The 18716-nt window shown below is 39.9% G+C and overlaps 1 protein-coding gene across 3 annotated transcripts in view; it reads right to left on the bottom strand.

Moving 5' to 3' along the window:
• The window catches only part of MAPK10 (mitogen-activated protein kinase 10), a 144595-nt gene extending 126610 nt beyond the window's left edge, over nt 1-17985 (bottom strand). Inside the window, exons 1-2 of one of the 3 annotated variants that reach the window (XM_058025340.1) lie at nt 17580-17985; nt 12997-13116 (exon numbers count right to left, since the gene is read on the bottom strand). In XM_058025340.1, the coding sequence (XP_057881323.1) occupies nt 12997-13004 (8 nt within the window). In that variant the 5' untranslated portion in view covers nt 13005-13116; nt 17580-17985. Of the gene's footprint in view, nt 1-12996; nt 13117-17369; nt 17388-17579 lie in introns of those variants that run through there. The other 2 variants (XM_058025342.1, XM_058025341.1) reach the window with 2 other exon arrangements.
• Nucleotides 17986-18716: the final 731 nt, after the last annotated feature.

Here is an 18716-nt window from a genome sequence, read left to right as displayed (position 1 = left end):
GTACCTAAAGGGGCTACAAGAAAGTTGGAGCCCTTTGGAGCTGGAGTATGCAGCTTTTTTACATGGGTGTATAGTGATAGAACAGGGGGAAATTGCCCTAAATTGAAGAAGGTATGTTTAGATATCAGGAACAAATTCTTTCTTGTGAGGGTGAGGCACTGGCACAGGCTGCCCACAGAATTTGTGGATGCTCCATCCCTGGAACACCCAGGATGAACGGGGCCCCTGAGCAACCTGGTCTGATGGAAGGTGTCCCTGCCCGTGGCAGGGAAGCTTGGAAGTGGATGATCTTTAAGGTCCCTTATAACCCAAACCATTCTATGGTTTTATGAAGATGAAGTCGCCAAGTTACCAAGACAACATAAAATTTGTAATAAGATTCTTTCACAAATTTGCAGATCCTAGAGAGCACAGTTCTTCCTTGAATCAAACTACAGTATGAAATCCTTTAAATGGCTTGCTTAGAAGACAACTCAGGACTCATAAAACTACATAACACTAAGGATTACACAATTGTTGTACAGAAAGAATTGAGCAAAATAATTTGCTTTTACCTGCCATAATGCATTTGTCAAAACAAATATCACTTCATTCCCAAATCTTCTGCAAATGTGTTCTATATGCTTAAACTCTGACACTTCCACAATGTATACAAATAAAGGCAGAACTCTGGGATCATTTCCAGACAATAAACAGAAAGAAAATAAGCTCACTCCATTTCCTCCAACCCTGTCACCAACTTGTACTTCAGAGGCTCACCAGAAGAGACAAATAAATGAAAAAAAAAATCTGTTTAGAGAAGGCACTGCTCATTTAGCTCATTGATGCTAAATTGAAGTGCCTTTTAAAAAGCTCCTCTAGAGCTGGGGGCATGTACTGTTCCCTGCCCAGAATTGCTGTGTCTGGGAATGGAATGGTAGTTTTCCATGGTCACAAAAAGAAAAAGATGCTTCATGCTGGGGAGGGGTGTGTGGGTAGGTTTTATGTGAAGCAACAACAACAAAAAACAAAGCAAGACAACAAGAAATCCCCAACAAAACAAAAAGGACCCCAAAATGAATATCCGGTGAAAGCCAAGACTTGAGATGAAGAGAGACATCCAATATTGTCCAATGTTGACCAATATTGACCCAAACCAAAGGTCTGCATCAACAAACACAATTTCAGCAGAACTGATCACCAATAGGACTACTTAATCTAAATTAAATTCTGTTAGGTTAAAAAAACAAGTCTTAAAGGAAGCAGCTCTCCAGAATTTCCATTGAAAACTGCCAGTAAGAAAACTGTCAGTAAAATCAAGAGATTTCAGTCAGCTGTGGCCATTATGTGTGGCTGGACCTTGCCTGGAAGAAGCAGTGCCACCACTGCTCCCTCCCCACTGCAGCACTCCTGGAGCATCACCTCACATGCCACTCCCAACAGCCTCCCAAGCACAAGACAAGAGAGGGAAAATGGAGAACTGAGAGAGCAAATGCACCAAAATTATCTCATAGAACAGCCTATTTGACACCTTCTAGACAAAGGGAAAATAAGAACAGTTGCAAGAGTAAAGCCTCAGTACTGACAGGCCTCTGATGGACCAGAGAACACGAACAATGTCACAGAGCTACAGCAGACTGCTGCTACTGAAGAGACAAGGAAATCTGAGTTAAGGACTAGCATGTACCTGGTTCTCTCTGTGCCTGTACCTTGTCTCCTCCCCTTAATGACATTTCAGCCACAATTAATTGAGAAAGCCACAAGGTTTTCTACTGGTTTGCTGGGTCTTCCCTCCTGCATGCAGCCATGGTGTCCTTAAAAACAACTTCCTATCTTTGAGACAACTTAGCTGAAGGCAAAAGTTTTTCCAATCTGGAGCTACCACCAGTGTCAGACACTTGCTTGTATTTTCCTACTCTTAACTTCATTAACAGATTGAAGTCCTAATTTGGATGAATAATTCAAATGCTGGTAACTAATTGCACTTGTTCCCTCAGCAGATTTTTCCCATGACACTTGCTTGTCCTACCAACCAACCAACTTCAATGACAACGGCTTAATGTCATATTAGCAGCAGGCTTTTTTTGCCCTCTTATGCAAACACCCTTTGCATTGTCCTCCATATTTCTGGGCTGCAGGTTCTGCAAGCATAGCACACTTGTCAACTGGACTTATTGAATGTTTAACAAACCCATACTGACTGTGTGAAAGCCTCCTGCAAAAATACTGCAGGATGTCACGTACAGCATCCAAACCTGGGCTCCCAGAACAACTGTGTCAAAGTTGCTGTCCTTTGTCCCACACCATCCTCACTTTTTCTTCTCCTTGTTTTTTAATCCTTCAGTTACAACACATCTCAACAGCAAGCATGGTACTCTGCAAACAAACACACTTACCATATGCAAGGACAAATCAATTCATTCACTGACCTAATTTTAATTCTGAAAAGCCAGTTATGATTTACTACATATTCTATTTATTTAAAAAAACAAGACTGGCATGCCAATGCAAATGTGCAATGCTGATGATGCACTTTGCTAGACAATTAAGCCATAAAATTCTATAGCACTGAAAATAGCACAAAATACCACATGCACAAAGGAGCCAAGTTCTGCATCCTGAGGAAATAGCTTTGTATTCCATAAATTTACAGCATTTTATATCTTAAAAAAAAAAAATTGCAGTAAACCCCAGAATTGAAGGTTTCCACCCCCAATCACCATTATATGTATTATATGGAAGCCATCACTAAATGACTGATATTGAACGTGGAAAAAAATAACTGAGTATAAAGACTAAGTGCCAAAACAGAAGTACAATACCATTTTCTGATGGTAAATTTGAGCAATTCAATGGCAACATCTGCTCTTTTTGATAAAGAGGCAGATGTATTTTGGGCCTCACCCTAAGTGAATGAAAATGAATACATCACATACTAAAAAGCAATATTTTACATAAACTCATAATACCAAATCTACAATGAAAATCTTATTTATTCTGATGACTTACTAGCCTAGCAGAAGCTTTGAGCCCAAATATTTCCTTTTACTATAGGAACAAAGTAATTCTCTGCATGAATTTCATGTTATCCATCTGCAGAATAACACAGTATTGGAGATGGAATAGTGGCTTAAATCTCTCTTGACACCATGCTTTATTTTCCTGCATGGTAATAAAAAGCAGAAAGTTTTATTAATGTGAAACCATGAAATGTACCAAGAGATACTCTAATACTATTCACCATGAATATAGATTAACATTTTGGGGTTTATGGCTAGTTATATATTCATTAAAGTTACTGTAAACAATATCAGATGGAGGCGAAATAAACATGAAAAAAGCTCTCCATGGGTTGAGGTATATTCAACATCACAAAGCTCCTCATGTGCTCATTAAGTGCAATGATGTAACAGATATAAATCCAACATAATGACACAGTTAAACATAAGTCTTCCTTTGTTTAAAACTCATTCTGCCTCTATTTTGCTGCATCTATCCCCGTTCTGCCTCTATCTGGCTGCTGAGCCAGTTATCTTTAAATATGCTTGTCCTTCAGAGCAGTGATACACAGTCCTTCCAAACTGCAGCTCATTGCTCCAACACAGAATTTCTGGAGGACAGGAACATTCTTCTCACAGAAAAACAGAAGGCTTTCATAGCACTCTCTCCCTCAGACAACTCTCAGCTCCAAGTGGAAGCTCTGCACTAGAACATAAGGATCGAAAATAAATAACATAAATTTGAAGTGTCAAAAGCAAGTGCCTCACACAGGGGAAAAAAATCAGCAAGATAAATCCTGCAGAACACAGGTACACTGATTTTTTGCTGTCTGTTCTCCCTCTTCACTATCCAAAGAAAAGGTGCCCAGTGAAATAACTCAAACAGCCACTGATTTCTGGTCTGGATTTACTGATTGAATAAAGGAACATCCCAAACAAGGAAATCTATTTCCTTTCCAGCATGGCCAATAAAAAGTTTCATCACAATCAAGCTTTTCCAGGTACAGACTTGCTTGTCTGAACTTGCTCTATATGTTTGGGCTGAATTTTTCTTTTAAAGTTGAATTTTTATGGTATTGTTTTGAAGATGTCATGTAACCTTCTTTCAAATTTTTAACATCACATTTACTTACCACCCTGAGCAGTACTAGAAACAAAACCAGCCTCCAGATCTAGCCCAAAATCATGCAGTTGCTCTTCTGGGCATTCCATACAGCGCTACTTTGAGCATCTATTTTGGGAAGCATCCACTAAACCTTCTCAAGGGCAGTTTCTAACACAGAGACTGCAAAAGATGCAACTACAAAGCAACAAAACTGAAGAAAACTAGACACTGAAAAGAAAACTAAAAACAGGTTGTGGATACAGAGGAGGTACAATGGTTTTGTCAGTAAGGCATAGAAATAAGAAGAACTTGATTCTGGAATCTTCTTATTACAAGCAGGTTCTAAAGAAAAATACTGGCAATCCTGATGGATGAAATAAAAAGAGCAAGCTTCCTTCTTTACATCCCTCCAAAAGTTCTGAATGAAATCCAAAGCAGAGTTCTGCTGACCTCTGCAAAAAGATCCAGCATGCAGAGAACCATGTTAGCTGTGAAGATGATATGTATTTTTACACAGTGCCTAAATTGCAAAGCAAAAAAGAAGCAGTGTTTATCTAGAGCAGCATGAAATGGAGTAGGTGGTGGGACAGAAGTAGCTCACATCACAAGATCAAAGCAATTGGGCTTTGTATTTCAGCAGGATGGGTAGGAAAATCCTGAGGCTTGGTGACCCCAAAGCCTGTATGAGGCATCAGTGGGGAAGGGAGGATGTGTGCAAGGCTAGTTCAGGCTGCTTAACAAGCACAGCCACTAGGCCACTGCAGGGCTACTGGTTTATCTACTGAGCAAGCTTTTATTTTCTTTCTTTTTGTTTGGAAAGGACCTTTGAAAGGTCATCTAGTCCAGTCCCTTGCAATGAGCAAGGAAATCTTCAACCAGACCAGGTTGCTCAGACCTCAATCCAGACTGATCGTAAATTTTTCCAGAAATAGGACATCTATCACCCCTAGACAATCTGTTTCAGTATCTGCTCTAAATCGACCCTCCTTCAGCTGAAACCCATCACCCCTTGTCCTGTTGCCCCTACTATAAAGCCCCCACAACTTTCCTAGAAGTCCCTTTTCAGCACTGGAAGGCTCTTCCCTTGGAGCCTTCTTTCTCCAGGCTGAAGCACCAGTATCTCAGCCTTTCCTGAGAGCAGAAGTGCTCCAGCCTTCTGATCATTTTTTTTTTTGCCTTCTCTGGGCCTGCCCTGACAGGCCCACGTCCATCATGTACTGAGCTGGGTACATTACTCCAGGTGAAGTCTCACCTGAGAGGAGTAGGCCTGCTAATTGACCTGATGTGTGCTCGCAGATTATTAAAATTTGATCACTGAGCAGTACAAAGTGCAATATTTCCAGATGTGAGGTCAGAGGTCAAATTCATTTTAGTAATGACCATTACATTGGATTTTGTTGTTGGCAGTCAAATCTTGACAGAAGACTTAGAATACATTAAATGTTGTCCTCTCTTTTATACCTAGAGCCCAATAAAAAACATTGTAACATATGAGGGGCTACAGTTTGATTTAGGGTCTCTAGGGAGTAATTTTATGTGTAATACTTTTTGTTGTTTTAAAAACTGCCCCCATTGCCTTCAGCCTGTTAAAGCAGCATCTACCTCCACCAGAATCAACCTTCACATTGTTTCCATGACCCCACCAAGTTCTGCTTGCTTTTACATCTCTGATTTTCAGAGTAAACCTTAACAATGAGATGTAAAGGTGGCCCACAAGCCCACAAAATCAAAATAAACCAGTTCAAAGCCTGAGGGTTTCACTGCAGGCTTTTGAATACTGCAGTTCTGACAACACTGCCTCTTCCCATGTGACAGTTTGAGCTTCATGCTCTGTGTACAGAGCCACACGTGGAACCTCAACCAACAACTGCCACATCTGCCCAAAGAAGCCAAAACCAAGCAGATATCCTTGTCTTTATTTTTCCCAAATTCTTACAGGAAAACCAGAAAATTGCACTACTGGTTTGTGACATTGAGGTCTCAATATATCACCTTCAAAACACTTTATGAAAGGGCTTGTAGATCATTGCTGTTTGTAAAACCACGTGGGTATTTTTTTGATAATGTTGTGTCATGGAAAACATCCATGGGATCCTCTTTGCACAGCTTGGCAGATAAAAAAAATAATTTTAAGTACAGCAGCAAATCAAGCATTCATAATATGCCACAAAAACATTTATCTACGCACTGATGACTGAAATCTGCAGAAAATTAATGCAGGCATTTAAGTAATATTATGATTCACAATTAAGCTATGCCTATCTTTTTCAGGAACGTCTCAGAGAGAATTTTATGTTTCGAGAAAACCAGCATTAAAATGCAATTTCCTTTTTGATTTGCCCTTCAAGTCTTTGTTATAAGAGTTGGAGTCAATTTTTAAACACTGTCTCTGAATTTTTGGTGGTGAATCACATATATAGTGTTCATACTGATTTGAACTAGGTATGAAGTAGTGAAGTTAAAAATTACAATACACAGACATAGCAGTAACCACTTATGCTCAGAGGAACAACTGCATTGAGAATACAGGGACAGGAACATTTGGATATCTGTCATTAGGTTTATTATTTTACCTGGTTCTGATGTGTGACCAAGAAAAAACATCACATCCACTCTGTGAAGCACAGGGTAATTATCTCCACCCTGCCTTCTCTGGAGTGCTCTATTTCAATCCTAACAGCCTATAAATCAAGAAAATCCTCCCATTCACAGCTCCTTTTATGCAGTGCTGCCAGGCCAGAATGGAGAGCACTGACACCTGCTCCAAGGAAAGCAGCCCCACTAGCTGGATACCTAACTGCAGTTGGATTTTTAAACAAAGGCAGTCAGGAAGCAAATCAGAAAGTCTCTGTAATCCCAGTTAATGCCAGAAAGAAGGCCCTGCCATCCAAAGTGCCTTCAACCCAAACTATTGTACTACTCTACCTGCTGCACTGGTCTAGATAAAGCAGCTTGGGATAGTAACCATGCAAGCACAAAGCTATACACAAAATAAATTACTCCATAGCCTGCTATTTAAATATTACTTTAGCCATGATTTCATATCTGTTAGGAACAGAACATCTTATCAGAGTACTTTTATAAATTTATAGTATTTTTAAGGCCCCTGCATTTTTACAGTGGGTTCACACAAGAATTTTTTTTCCCCAGAATAGGGGTAATATGTACGCTAAATATCCCTTTTTAAAACAAATAAAATCCCAGAATTTTCAATGCAACCAGAGCTTGATCATCATATTGAATATCTAGAAAAGATCTCATAAAACACATACTGGGCAGAAAATGGTGAATTAGAAAAGAGAATTTTTAAGACAAAGAAAAAATTACTAGGTCTGAAAAAGGTCAGACTGCCAGAATACAGGAGGACACAACAAGAAAACCATTGGTAATTGCTTATCTTGTTCTTACTTTTCTTCTCCAAATATTTAGCTAATGGCCACTGAGGACAGAAGCCTTTTCTAGATTGATTTTTCCTGTGAGACTACTGGCTGTTCTTATATTCTTACTCTTCTTTAAAGTGATTAAAAACTGTAAGCCTCAGGAACTCTGATTTTTATAAAACTAATCTAGAGCTATTCAACATCCAACAGCCCAGGAATTCCTATTTAATAATTACATCTCCTCAAACTCCTCACTGCTGAATTGCTCCTATTAATTCTACCTGGGATTTGAACACATTAGGAATGCACAAGTACTGCACCGTGCCTGCAGTGTTCCCTCTCCTCCTGCCAACCTTCAGCCTGCATCCAGTTCAGGAAGGATACCAAGTGCTGTACGTGAGGCTGTGGATGTACAGTGAGTTGGGATGACCTCTGGATAACCTCACTCCTCTGGACAATCTTGCACCATGCATTTTTCCTTTGTGCTTTCAAACCTGCCTGCCACTCTCCATCCCAACAATGATAGTTAAGAGAGAAGGAACATGACATTAATGTCATACTTGCTGCATTGCACTGATAACCCCCTCCACACCTTTGGCTTCTTTCACTCCCTTTTAGAGCTTGGAAATGACTGCCCAAGAGCTGAAAGCTGCTCACCTAATGCCTGTACAGCAGCTGGCACACTGCAGCCTTGAGCCACCATCCCCTAAATCCTTGTGCAGGGAGCAGGGAGGCAGCAGCCGATGCTGCCAGCACAGTGGGTGCTCCTCCCTGCAAGAGCAACACCCTTCACCCACAGCCAGGGCTCCCCAGTCCTTCCAGCACACACAGGAGCAGAGGAAAAGCTGGCAGTACTGCATGGTATATCCAGGCTTCTGCTCCTGTTGACAAACTGTGAGAAGGGAAAGCACTTTTGACAAGGACAGGCCACAAAGCAATAGGCACAGAGACACAGCACACTGACAAGCCTTGGAGAGGAAGCAGGCAAAACCTTTCTCCCTGTGGTCACAAAATACTTCCCACCACTTTATAAAATATGGGTTTGCATGCCTTGCCCATTAGCAGAGCTGAATTTACTGCTGTCTTGGTCTCTTTTCCACCTTTCTGCTGGCATCATTCCGGGTGTTTCTTGCTATTGATTTGGCATTTCCATTTATTCTTCTGCAGGCTATTAAAATTATTTTAACACAGCTCATAAGAATCACGCTGGAAAACTACTCAAAGGTTCAGAAGATATTTGTCTGACATTCTACTCCCATATTCCGCAGCAATAGTCCTGGATATTCTCCATAAGGTTGGAAGAGGAGCCTGCCAAATACTGAACTAGCCTGGCAGGTGGTTCAGAGCTATTTTTTCCAACAGGAGCTCAAAAAATACAGCAGACACAAATATTTCATGGGATATATTCAGAGGTCACGCCTGACACAGGAAAGCATTAGGCTCATAAATTAAGCTCACTCCTTTTCAGTAAGCTGAGACTGACATGTGGCAGAATAAAAGCATTTGGTCCAGCAGTAATCCAGAGCAAAACTAAACCAGAGATCCCTCAAACACAGACAGCAGGTACTTGAATTTTTTTGATAAATTTTATTTTCACTTTTTAAATGTGCAAATAACTTGACCTTTGCTAGGCCAGTTCAACTACTGGGGGAATACAGACATAGATACAACATATGGTATGCCTGTGCCTTTACAAGCATTAGAAATGTAGCAAATATTCACTTTCCAAATAAATAAAAAATATTTTTTCAAGACTATCTGTCCCAAACATCTCAGACTCATGTTATATGATCTCAAAATTCCAATATGCCACTAGGGAATAATCTTGGTGGGAGGGCGGTACATTTTTGAAGCCTCACTCTTTCACATACTCAAGCTTCAATTTTTTTCAATAATATAAACAAAAAGCCTACATTTTGCTAAAGGAAAGCTCATAGTTTCTCACATGTATGTGATACTTAGCCCAGGGCATTAAAAAACCTCAAATACTGCATGAGTTGACAACGCTATATTTCAATATAATTTAATTAAAATACTAATCTTAGGGGCTGTAGGAATAACTAAAGATAAATCAAAGATGGAGGGAGAAGAGATAGGAATCAGAATAAGAGCTACTAGTATAAACCCACATAACATTATCTGAGTTTAAAGGGCAGTGAAAATACTCTGCAAAACAATAACCTGAGGACACAAAAACAAAATCCATATAAAGGAAAAAAAGATAAGCAACAAAAAAAAACCAAACAAAAAAGGCAGGAAAATTCCCTTTATGAGCATGTCCAGCAAGCTTTATTGAAATAAAAGGTGATCAAGTAGTTCTATAATCCAAAGTGAAGTCTACAACCCGAAGTGAAGATCCCAGCACTTTCTGGAAAAAATTCAGCCCCCTTGAAAAGTAGAGGAGGTGAGCAGCTGAAGTGTTGAGTCTTAGAGCTCACCTCTGGAAAACCTTTGTTTGCATGTAGCTGATCACATGACAAATAGCTTCTGGAAATAGGCTCAGGCAAGATCCCCCAAGGGGAAACGTGTTGCACATTACATGGCCATCATCAGTAACAGGTAATAAGTTTTTACATTTATCATATGCAGCAAATTTAATATAAACATGGTTTTCCTGTTAGGCAGAGGAGCAGAACACAAGTTTCTCAGAGAAAGTGTGCTCTGAGTTCCTCTGATTTTTCCTCATGCACTTAGCACCTGTGAGGAACATTAGAGGAACCAACACAATATTCCAAAAAACCATGTGACTGTAGTCATAGCAAGATACCAAGCCAAGACACTATAAAATAGTTTTTTTTCAAATGTTTTTTTTCAAGCACTCAAAAAAAGCCCTCAAATTCTTTTATCCCAGGCACTTTGCCTCTCTGCATAGATGTAGCAAAACCTTTCTCTCACGTGGTTTCTTATAAAATTACTAACTCAGCTGTAAAAAACACCTATTGCCCACGGCACAAACATCAGTTTTTTGGTAAACAGAACATCCCAAGTTTTTTCTTTGCTTGATCTTTTCTGTGTTGAATATTGATAGGTACTTTTGTTCTCCAAATGCTTCTTTTCCTGACCTTTTTAAAAAGACTTTGGCAGTAAATTCAACTTCACTAATTATATGCTAATTTTTGTACATGGTTTCTGATTTTACATACAATTTCTACAGTTGCAAAGCTTGTGTTTTCACCAACAGATATTCCTGAATGCAAAATAAAGCTATATGATCAAGCTGTCTTAATGAGCAATATTAACTGGAGAGAGCCTGCACTGGAGAGAGCATAAACCCCAGATTTCAAACTGCATTTGTTACCCACACTTTTACAGAAATGCATGCCTAATTCCTATACAGATAGAACTTAAAATCCATGCTAAAGGGTTGTATTAAATGCCTGAAGATACCTACAGATGTTTTTTGTAGCCTCACAACACTATTTTACAGTCTTTAATTTCTGTTAAGCATATTTAATTAATTTTGCCTATTAATGCTGTGTCATCTGAGAGGAAACTTCTCAAGCAACTCTCTCCCTATGACATCTCTGCGTTCTTTTGACACATTTCATATGCTGATTCTGAAAGCCTGGTATTTGCACTGATTACCCACCCTAAAATCTAAATTGGAAAGAACAGAGCTGGGGGAGGTGACTTAGATGTGCATTGAACTCAGAAAGTAACCTGAACAGAGCCATTGGTAAATGCCTGAAATACCACACAGCAGATATCAATAGCTGCAACATTAAGATAAAGACATCTTGGTGACCTGGGGGACAAATGATCAAGTCATACTGCTCGTAGACAGCAGTATCAATGTGTTCCAAAATTAGCACTACTAAATGCAAAATCACCAGGAGTGGGGATTAGCATCAGCCAGCTTCTTAAGAACTATTTTTCTACTTACACAGCAATTTAATAATGTTAATGGTGAGAGGAACTGAGCTGCCATGACTATCAGCTAATTGCATTAACATGTACAAAACACCATAAAAATTTCATGCAACATCTGTTTAGCAACCATTCATCATGGACATGTTAACAAAATCCATTATTTGCACCACTCCATCAGCTACCAGAAATCATATATACTTTGCTGTTGCCAGCTTATTTAAAGTTCTTATTATCTACAACTAGCAGGTTATCTGTAGGCTCTTAAACACAGAATTAAAGCAAAATAATATTAATTTTGTAAAAAATATGGTTTCAGGCTTCATTGTAAATGCAAAAGTCACCCAGACCCATTCATATGCAAAAGGCTCAGTATTACAGTTTCTAAAGCCCAGACATTAAGCCAAGATGAAGGCTGTTGTGTTAACCAGAATTACCTCAGGACAATGGGCCCTAAAAGCCATAAGAAGATAAAAATATCATAGTAGTAAAAAAAAGAGGTTATTAATTTCTACATAAATGTACTGCTTCCATTGGATGTCCACCAGTCAAGGATGAGAGCATCCAGACTGTGACTCCTCATGCCACAAATCACTGTCCGTGTCCAGGGTACATCTTCTCCCCTTGGGAAACACTCTATATTCCACCAGAACACAAATTCTGTGAGTGGCACTTTAGCAGGCACTGCTTTCTGCTACCCATCTCACTTCAAAGCAGTCAGATACATTTAACTGACACCTGTTTAAATCTTTTTCACCAGCTTCATCAAGGCTGAAAGTGTCACCAGAGCATTCATTCCATCACCCTTGGTGGGTCCTTTCATCACCCTACGTGACACATCTACAAGTAAGAGTTCTATCTCCCTACAGAAACATTTCAGTGACTTGGAGCTAGACCTTACTGGAGAAAGACTTGCAGTTTTTGACAACAACTCTATTGAGATTACATGAGAAATCTGAAAACAATTCCTCATCTTCCAAAGGTACACCAAAACCATCCTAAAGAAACTGTCAGAACCAAAATTACTTATTATGTATGACATATGGATTGAATTAGCAGACTTAAGACAGTTAAAGCTACAAAGAATTTTTAAAAAGACTACTTGACATTGTTCTCACCATTTTCTGTCCAAGAATAAAGAGATATATGACAAAAAAAGTCTGTGATGACTCTCCTCAGACTTCTTCAGTCATGTCAAAGAGAAACAAAAACAACCTTTCCTCTCCCCCCACACCAAATCTAAGAGACGGCAAACATTAGTTACAAAAATCAGTCCAAAATTGTGGATTTTGTGGTAGTGAAACAGATTTTGCCATTTTAAATAGTGCTCAGAACACTGCATGTGTAGGGTCTTTTTTTAAATTATTTTGCTATATTAACACTTCCTCTGAAACCACATTCTGAATGTGCTCCATCTGATAACTGTGCAATGCAGAAATTATACACTTGGAAAACTCATTATAAGATGACAGCATTATGTTAATGTGTACTAAAAATTGCTACAAGTTGTACCTTCAATTTTCCCTGCCTCCCCCCTCCAAAAAGAAAAAAAAAAGAGAAGGAAAAAAAAATCAGCATGCACTTCTGCATTAAGCATCTTTTGGCTTTTTTTTTTTTTTTTTTGCCAAGAAGTATGATTTAATAAGATAATACATTGTTGACTCACCACAGCATGTGCTATGTCTCATCTATAGGAAATAGTTCAAAGGCATCAACTTCATGCATGGGTTGCCATAGCTGATATTTGAGTCTGGCCTGCTGTTGGTACAGGTTTCTAATACTAGCCCTAAGCACAAAAAAGAGAAAGAAATATTTGGGGTTTATTTTTCAAGTCCGATTGACACAGAAAATTTCAGAAAACTAAACTAATCTGGAATATCAATATCTGCACATTATATAACAAAGAATTTAGATTTTCCTCTGATAATACCATAATGCATCCCATTCAGACAGTATCTGTACCATAAATTTCCTTTCTTCCACACAAAGAAGAAAGGCAGGAGACAGAAAATAATGCAGAATGTTAAGTGCTGTTTAAATGGGAGAAGTGTGTCACAGCTATTCTCCCACCAGTAAAAAAGAACAGGAAAAAAAAAAATCAAGGCCTTAGTGCTCAAGAGCACATGTTCAAGACTGTTCAGATTGAAACAGATGGTACTAAAAAAAAAAAAACAAACAACATAAAACTGATCTAAAATAATTATTTTTGTTTCTATACTATCTATCTTTCTCAGGCCAGATCATCAATTTTTTCTTTGGAATGAGGAAGAGCAGAAATTTCACCTATTACAAGTTGAGATATGGACATAGTCACCTGCCACCAATACTTGGGGATGGAAATTAAATTTGACTTGTGACATTATTAAAACCTTTAAAAATTGTGTGATATGGATACATATAGGCATCAGGAAAGGCCTGTGAATTAATGCTGTTTATCAAATAAGCATCCTCTTAAAAACAAATAACAAAGCATGCGACAAAAAAGTTTAACTGACAAAGCACATGCAGGCAAGAAACCTACAGACAACCTCAAGAACTGTAGGAAAAAGCAAATGCTGTGGTATTAAGATAGTGAATAAGAAAAGTAAAAATCAAACATGGTGTTCTGGAACCTAACCAGTGAACAAAATAAAGTGATTACTTTTAAGTATAAGGTTTGATCTGTACCCCAACATGCTTTCAAGTACCTGAGAACTAAAACTTTGTACTAAGGACAGCAAATGAAAAATCCTCTTGAGAAAACAACTCCTTAACCAAAAAAGAGCCCAACTCAGGCTCCTGAAATCCCACCCTCAAATTACAGTTCCTGATTTGTTGGGCTATTGACCTGTTAGTGTAGAATCCTGATGAAGCAGCTATTGACTTGACTGGAAGGCTCTTCTGGACCTCCAACTTTTACTGAATATTACCTCACAAAAGTCCTGAGAGAGTCCAACAGACTCAAAGATGGGTGTTAGATCAGGTCCTAACACATCCCAAATTTCCCATGTCACTGCTGTGATGTGAGCAAGGGGCTGCACTCACAGGGCCATCAACATGGTCTTGCTCTTAGATGGGAGAAAAACCCAGAACCTGCCTGAAAACACAACAGCGGCTTTGCCTTTTTCTTGATGTAAAAAGACACTGCCCTGCGCCCCAGGCATAGTCAGGAAGATCCTAGGGTACAATAAAGCCCATGAATTCACATCCTTTGTGTAGAAATGAAACTGAGAACATGCCACCATCACTAGTGAGTTCACACACTGAAACTTCTACCTGAAATCTCACTGTATAATAAACCAATAAGACTGGAACATTTCGGGATTTGAATTCCCTGCCTTTCTCTTCTAACAGCTAGCCAAGACTAACTCTAAAGCTTGCTAACAAAGCTACAGCTATCAGGCTAAAACACAGCAGAGCAGCTCAAGAAGAGCTGTGTGACTTTCATAAACAGTGGAGAGGGGACCAGGAAATTCCATCCCATCCCCTCTACTGCTTTTGATTTCTACTTTAATCACTGGTGGTCCTTTCATGAGGGTTTCATTTTCCTTGCAAGTAGCCTTCAAAACGGTAAGTGTCCAAGAATCATAGAAAAGGAGTATACACACACATACACTGAATATATATATAATATTTAATATAGTATATATATTAGTGTATATATACATATATCCGTATATATATTATATATAATATATACATATTCAGTATTGTAGGTTCAATGAAGACTCTCCTTTACTCCTGATGACATAACAGAGCAGCAAGTATGGTGATTCTGCAATCACTAGGCTTTCAGGACATAATTTCTAGTACTGCTATTAATGTAAGCTCAAAATGTAATCACTGGAGTGGAAGGGGCTATGAATATAGAATGCTTGTGACAAAACCCACAAAAATGACAAAAACCCCAAAAATTTACAAGGATTTGAAAATTTATCAACAAGCCGGTGGTATTTTTTGTAATCTGGAATTGTGCAAGGAGCTGGGTAGTATCTACTGAACAACAGTTTAAGAGATTGCCAGTTTTAAAGCTGGAGGCCTTTCCCTAAATGCAGCTTTTCTCTCTTCCAAGTCTTAAGAAAATTATGATGCTGTCTGCAAAAGCAATGCTAAAATCACCCTCCTTTGGGCCTGCTTTAGCCCTCCTTTAAATTGGATGAATTTTGCAATGAACTGTAAACTACAATGAACTTTATGACCTTCTCCAATACCGTGGCAGTGAAATTTTGATAACTCTCTCTTTGCTTTCCCAAGCCAGATTTGGTACTGTAATACTGTTTGAAGGTGTATTGATCCAGTACTGTTAAATCACTAAAAAACAGCTGCAAACATGCCAGCCACTGACAGCAGGGAAAAAAGCCCCAAACCTACAAGAAAACACTTCATCCCTGTCATCTGCTTATAGAAACCTGTGTGTGCACTGAAGGAGCTTTTTAACAATGAGAAGGACATTTTCCAAGGAGGCAGACAGGCAGCTAAGTTAACTTATTTTTCATGGTAAATGATTTCTGTCCTTATCCTATTTAGGAACATCCTTGTAATCTTAACCCTCCTCAACAAAACCATAATTACAACAGGACCCTGAAAAATTACGCATACTCTGAAACAGCAGGAGAGAGCTATGAGCAAGACTGCAGTTTATTGGGAGTCAGGGAAAAAGAATATTGTTTAATGGCTGAGGTCAAATCACCTTTGTCGTTCACATCCACATCCCTGTAAGACAAAGTCATTAGCTGAGCCAACTGAAAGGGTATTCCTGTGCCACCATTCCTAGCAGGAAGAGAGCAGACAGCCAGAGGATCACAGAAGAAAATATTGCTCCAGTGCTCCTGACCAGTGATTACACAGCATTGTACTGAAAGAAGGTTAAAACAGGGGGGGTTTGGTGCACCCCATTTTCCCCAAGGCCCGGGGAATGAAGATAGGTTACACATGGGAAAAGACAAACATCCCTGTGCCATACCTGCACCAGCCTGTTCTGTCTTTACCCTTCTCTTTTGCTAAAGCTGGGCTTGCAGGACAACCTCTGTGTCCTCCATCAAGCTGATTTCAGACTCCTCTGATTAGTTACAATACACTTATTTGCATGTTCCTCCCAATACATTTCTACTCTGTGCCATAATTTCCCTCAAAATTTGTATTTCCACATAGTGTCAGTTTGCCCCTGTAGAAGTCTCTGATAAAACTTACAGTGAACATATCAGAGGAGGGGAAAGTTGCACTGAGATATCAGGAAGCTCTGCAGCAAAAGGAGCCCATGTAAACAAGCTGACAATCCCCCAGCACACGAATGCTGTGAAACATGCCCATCATGGTTCACTGGGAGCACAGCCTGCTTATTAAACAATGCTGTAACAATTAATTATCCAAGGCAAATTTCTGTTATTTCTAATAATGTCACTCTGCTGTAAAAAACAAAACCAACATTTCATCCTGTAGCAGTAGCTTTTTCTGCCAGAGGATCTCCCTGCAAAGCAACATTGATTTCACTGCAGCATCTACAGATTGTTAATTCTCTTTTGCAAAATAACTGGCCCATAGATTGCTGTAAACACTTTTGAAAGCTCTGTGGTTCTGTTAAACCCAGTGGGCTGAGTTGTTCACTTGAATGCCAGCAATGTGGAAGAGTGATGATTAAAGGCTACTTTCTTAAAAACAACCCCCACCCCCACATCCAACAAGGTCTGTCAAACATTTCCACAAACACACTTTTTTTTTTGGCATTCAATCACTCCGCAAAAGGCCAAGACTTCTGTCCTCTGAATCTTCCAGCTCCCTGTCCTCTCTCTATTTTTCCACATTGAAATTTTCCACAGTTGTTTATGGATGGATTACCATACACCCCTCACAACACCCTCATCTTCCTCCTGAGCTGCAAGCCAAAGCGCCTCCTTCCCCCCAAAGCCCGCGGGCAGCGTTAGAGGCGATGAGGCAGAGTAAACCCCGGTGTTTACAGGAGCCAGCTGGTGAAGCAGCAGCAGCACCACAGTGCCATGCCCGGCGTGCCCCTGCCCCGCTCCACGGTCACCCACAGCGCCCAACACCAACGCTGGTACCCACCCGCACAGACAGGAAAATGATGCTCCTCCGGCCACAAAATGGACAGGTGCAGCCTCCTTGCTTCGCTTAGCTGTTCACTTCATTAACCTCTCTCTCTCCCCCCTCTCCCCTGCTTTAATATTTTTTTTTTCCTCCTCAAGCAGCAATCAATATTCATCACCCCACCCTGCGAAAGCAGTTAGTCAAAGAATATTAGCATCAGCCACCTACCATTCCTTGCTCGCCAGCTACTCTCCTCGTCCAGAAACCTTTTCCCCAAACTGCGACTTTAGGTGGTATTTTAAAATCACATTCCAAACAGTGCCGAGGAAAAAAATGGGCTATTTATAACAATAGAGAGGGGGGGAAAAAAGGAAAAAAAAGGAAAAGAAAAAAAAAAATGGGCAGTTGGTTTCAAGGGAAATCACCGTTTTCCTTTAAAGAACTGAATAAAAGCCTGGGGAAGAGGGTAGAAGAGAACAGAAAAGGGGGAGGCAAAATGTCTGATAATAATGAAATAAAAGGGGAGGGGGGGAAGAGTGGCTTGCTGAATCACGCTCTTTCACTGCCTGGAAACCATTGTGCAGCGTGATGCTGGCTGTACCATTGTGGAACCTACCAGAGGAGACAGGCAGAGAGCTTGGGGAATGGGGCTGCTATGGCAACTGAAAGGAGCACACATGACGTCAAAGCACACAGAGGTCTCGCAGGGGGAGGGAGAGAAAAATCTAATCTGCAGCCACAGCCACGGTATCTCCTGGAGAATCAGGGGATAGAGCAGCCTGCAAAGGGAAGCTGAGCAGCCTCCTGTAGCACTCACCAGCAGCAGCAGCAGCTCAGACATCTGCAGTACAGAGGGAAGAGGTAATAGCAGTGTGGATCTGCTCTTTCATTTACATTACCTGCTAGACAAAGGCATAAATGCTCATCACCCTAAAAAACGCAAACACCTTTAAAATTCAATCAAGCTTCAGCCTGGCAGAGGGATTTAAAAAAATAATAAAATTACAACACATTTTGTCCACAGCTATTGAACACAGATACTGTTCGAATGAACGAGCAGTGCAACTCTCTGAGTCCCTCAGAAGCCCAAGGACCTGCTAAAGATCTCCCCATCAGCAGTAGCCTGTGCCCACTGCTAGACTGCCACAAATCCCACTTCTGAAAACTACCACTGCACAGAGGAACTATTGCATTTTTTGCTCACAGAACCAAGCAGACTCAGTGATGACTTCTGATGCCCTCCAGTTTAAAAATTGAGCAGATAACATTTCTTCTGCACATATCAAACTGCAGGATGTCTTCTCTCATCTGACATAAAACAGCAAAGAGAGTACACTGGAAGGCTACTACACGTCCATGAGATTT

Source organism: Melospiza georgiana, chromosome 5 (assembly GCF_028018845.1).
Source record: "Melospiza georgiana isolate bMelGeo1 chromosome 5, bMelGeo1.pri, whole genome shotgun sequence".
NCBI classification, from domain to species: domain Eukaryota; kingdom Metazoa; phylum Chordata; class Aves; order Passeriformes; family Passerellidae; genus Melospiza; species Melospiza georgiana.
This window is presented reverse-complemented; position numbering and strand designations above follow the sequence as displayed.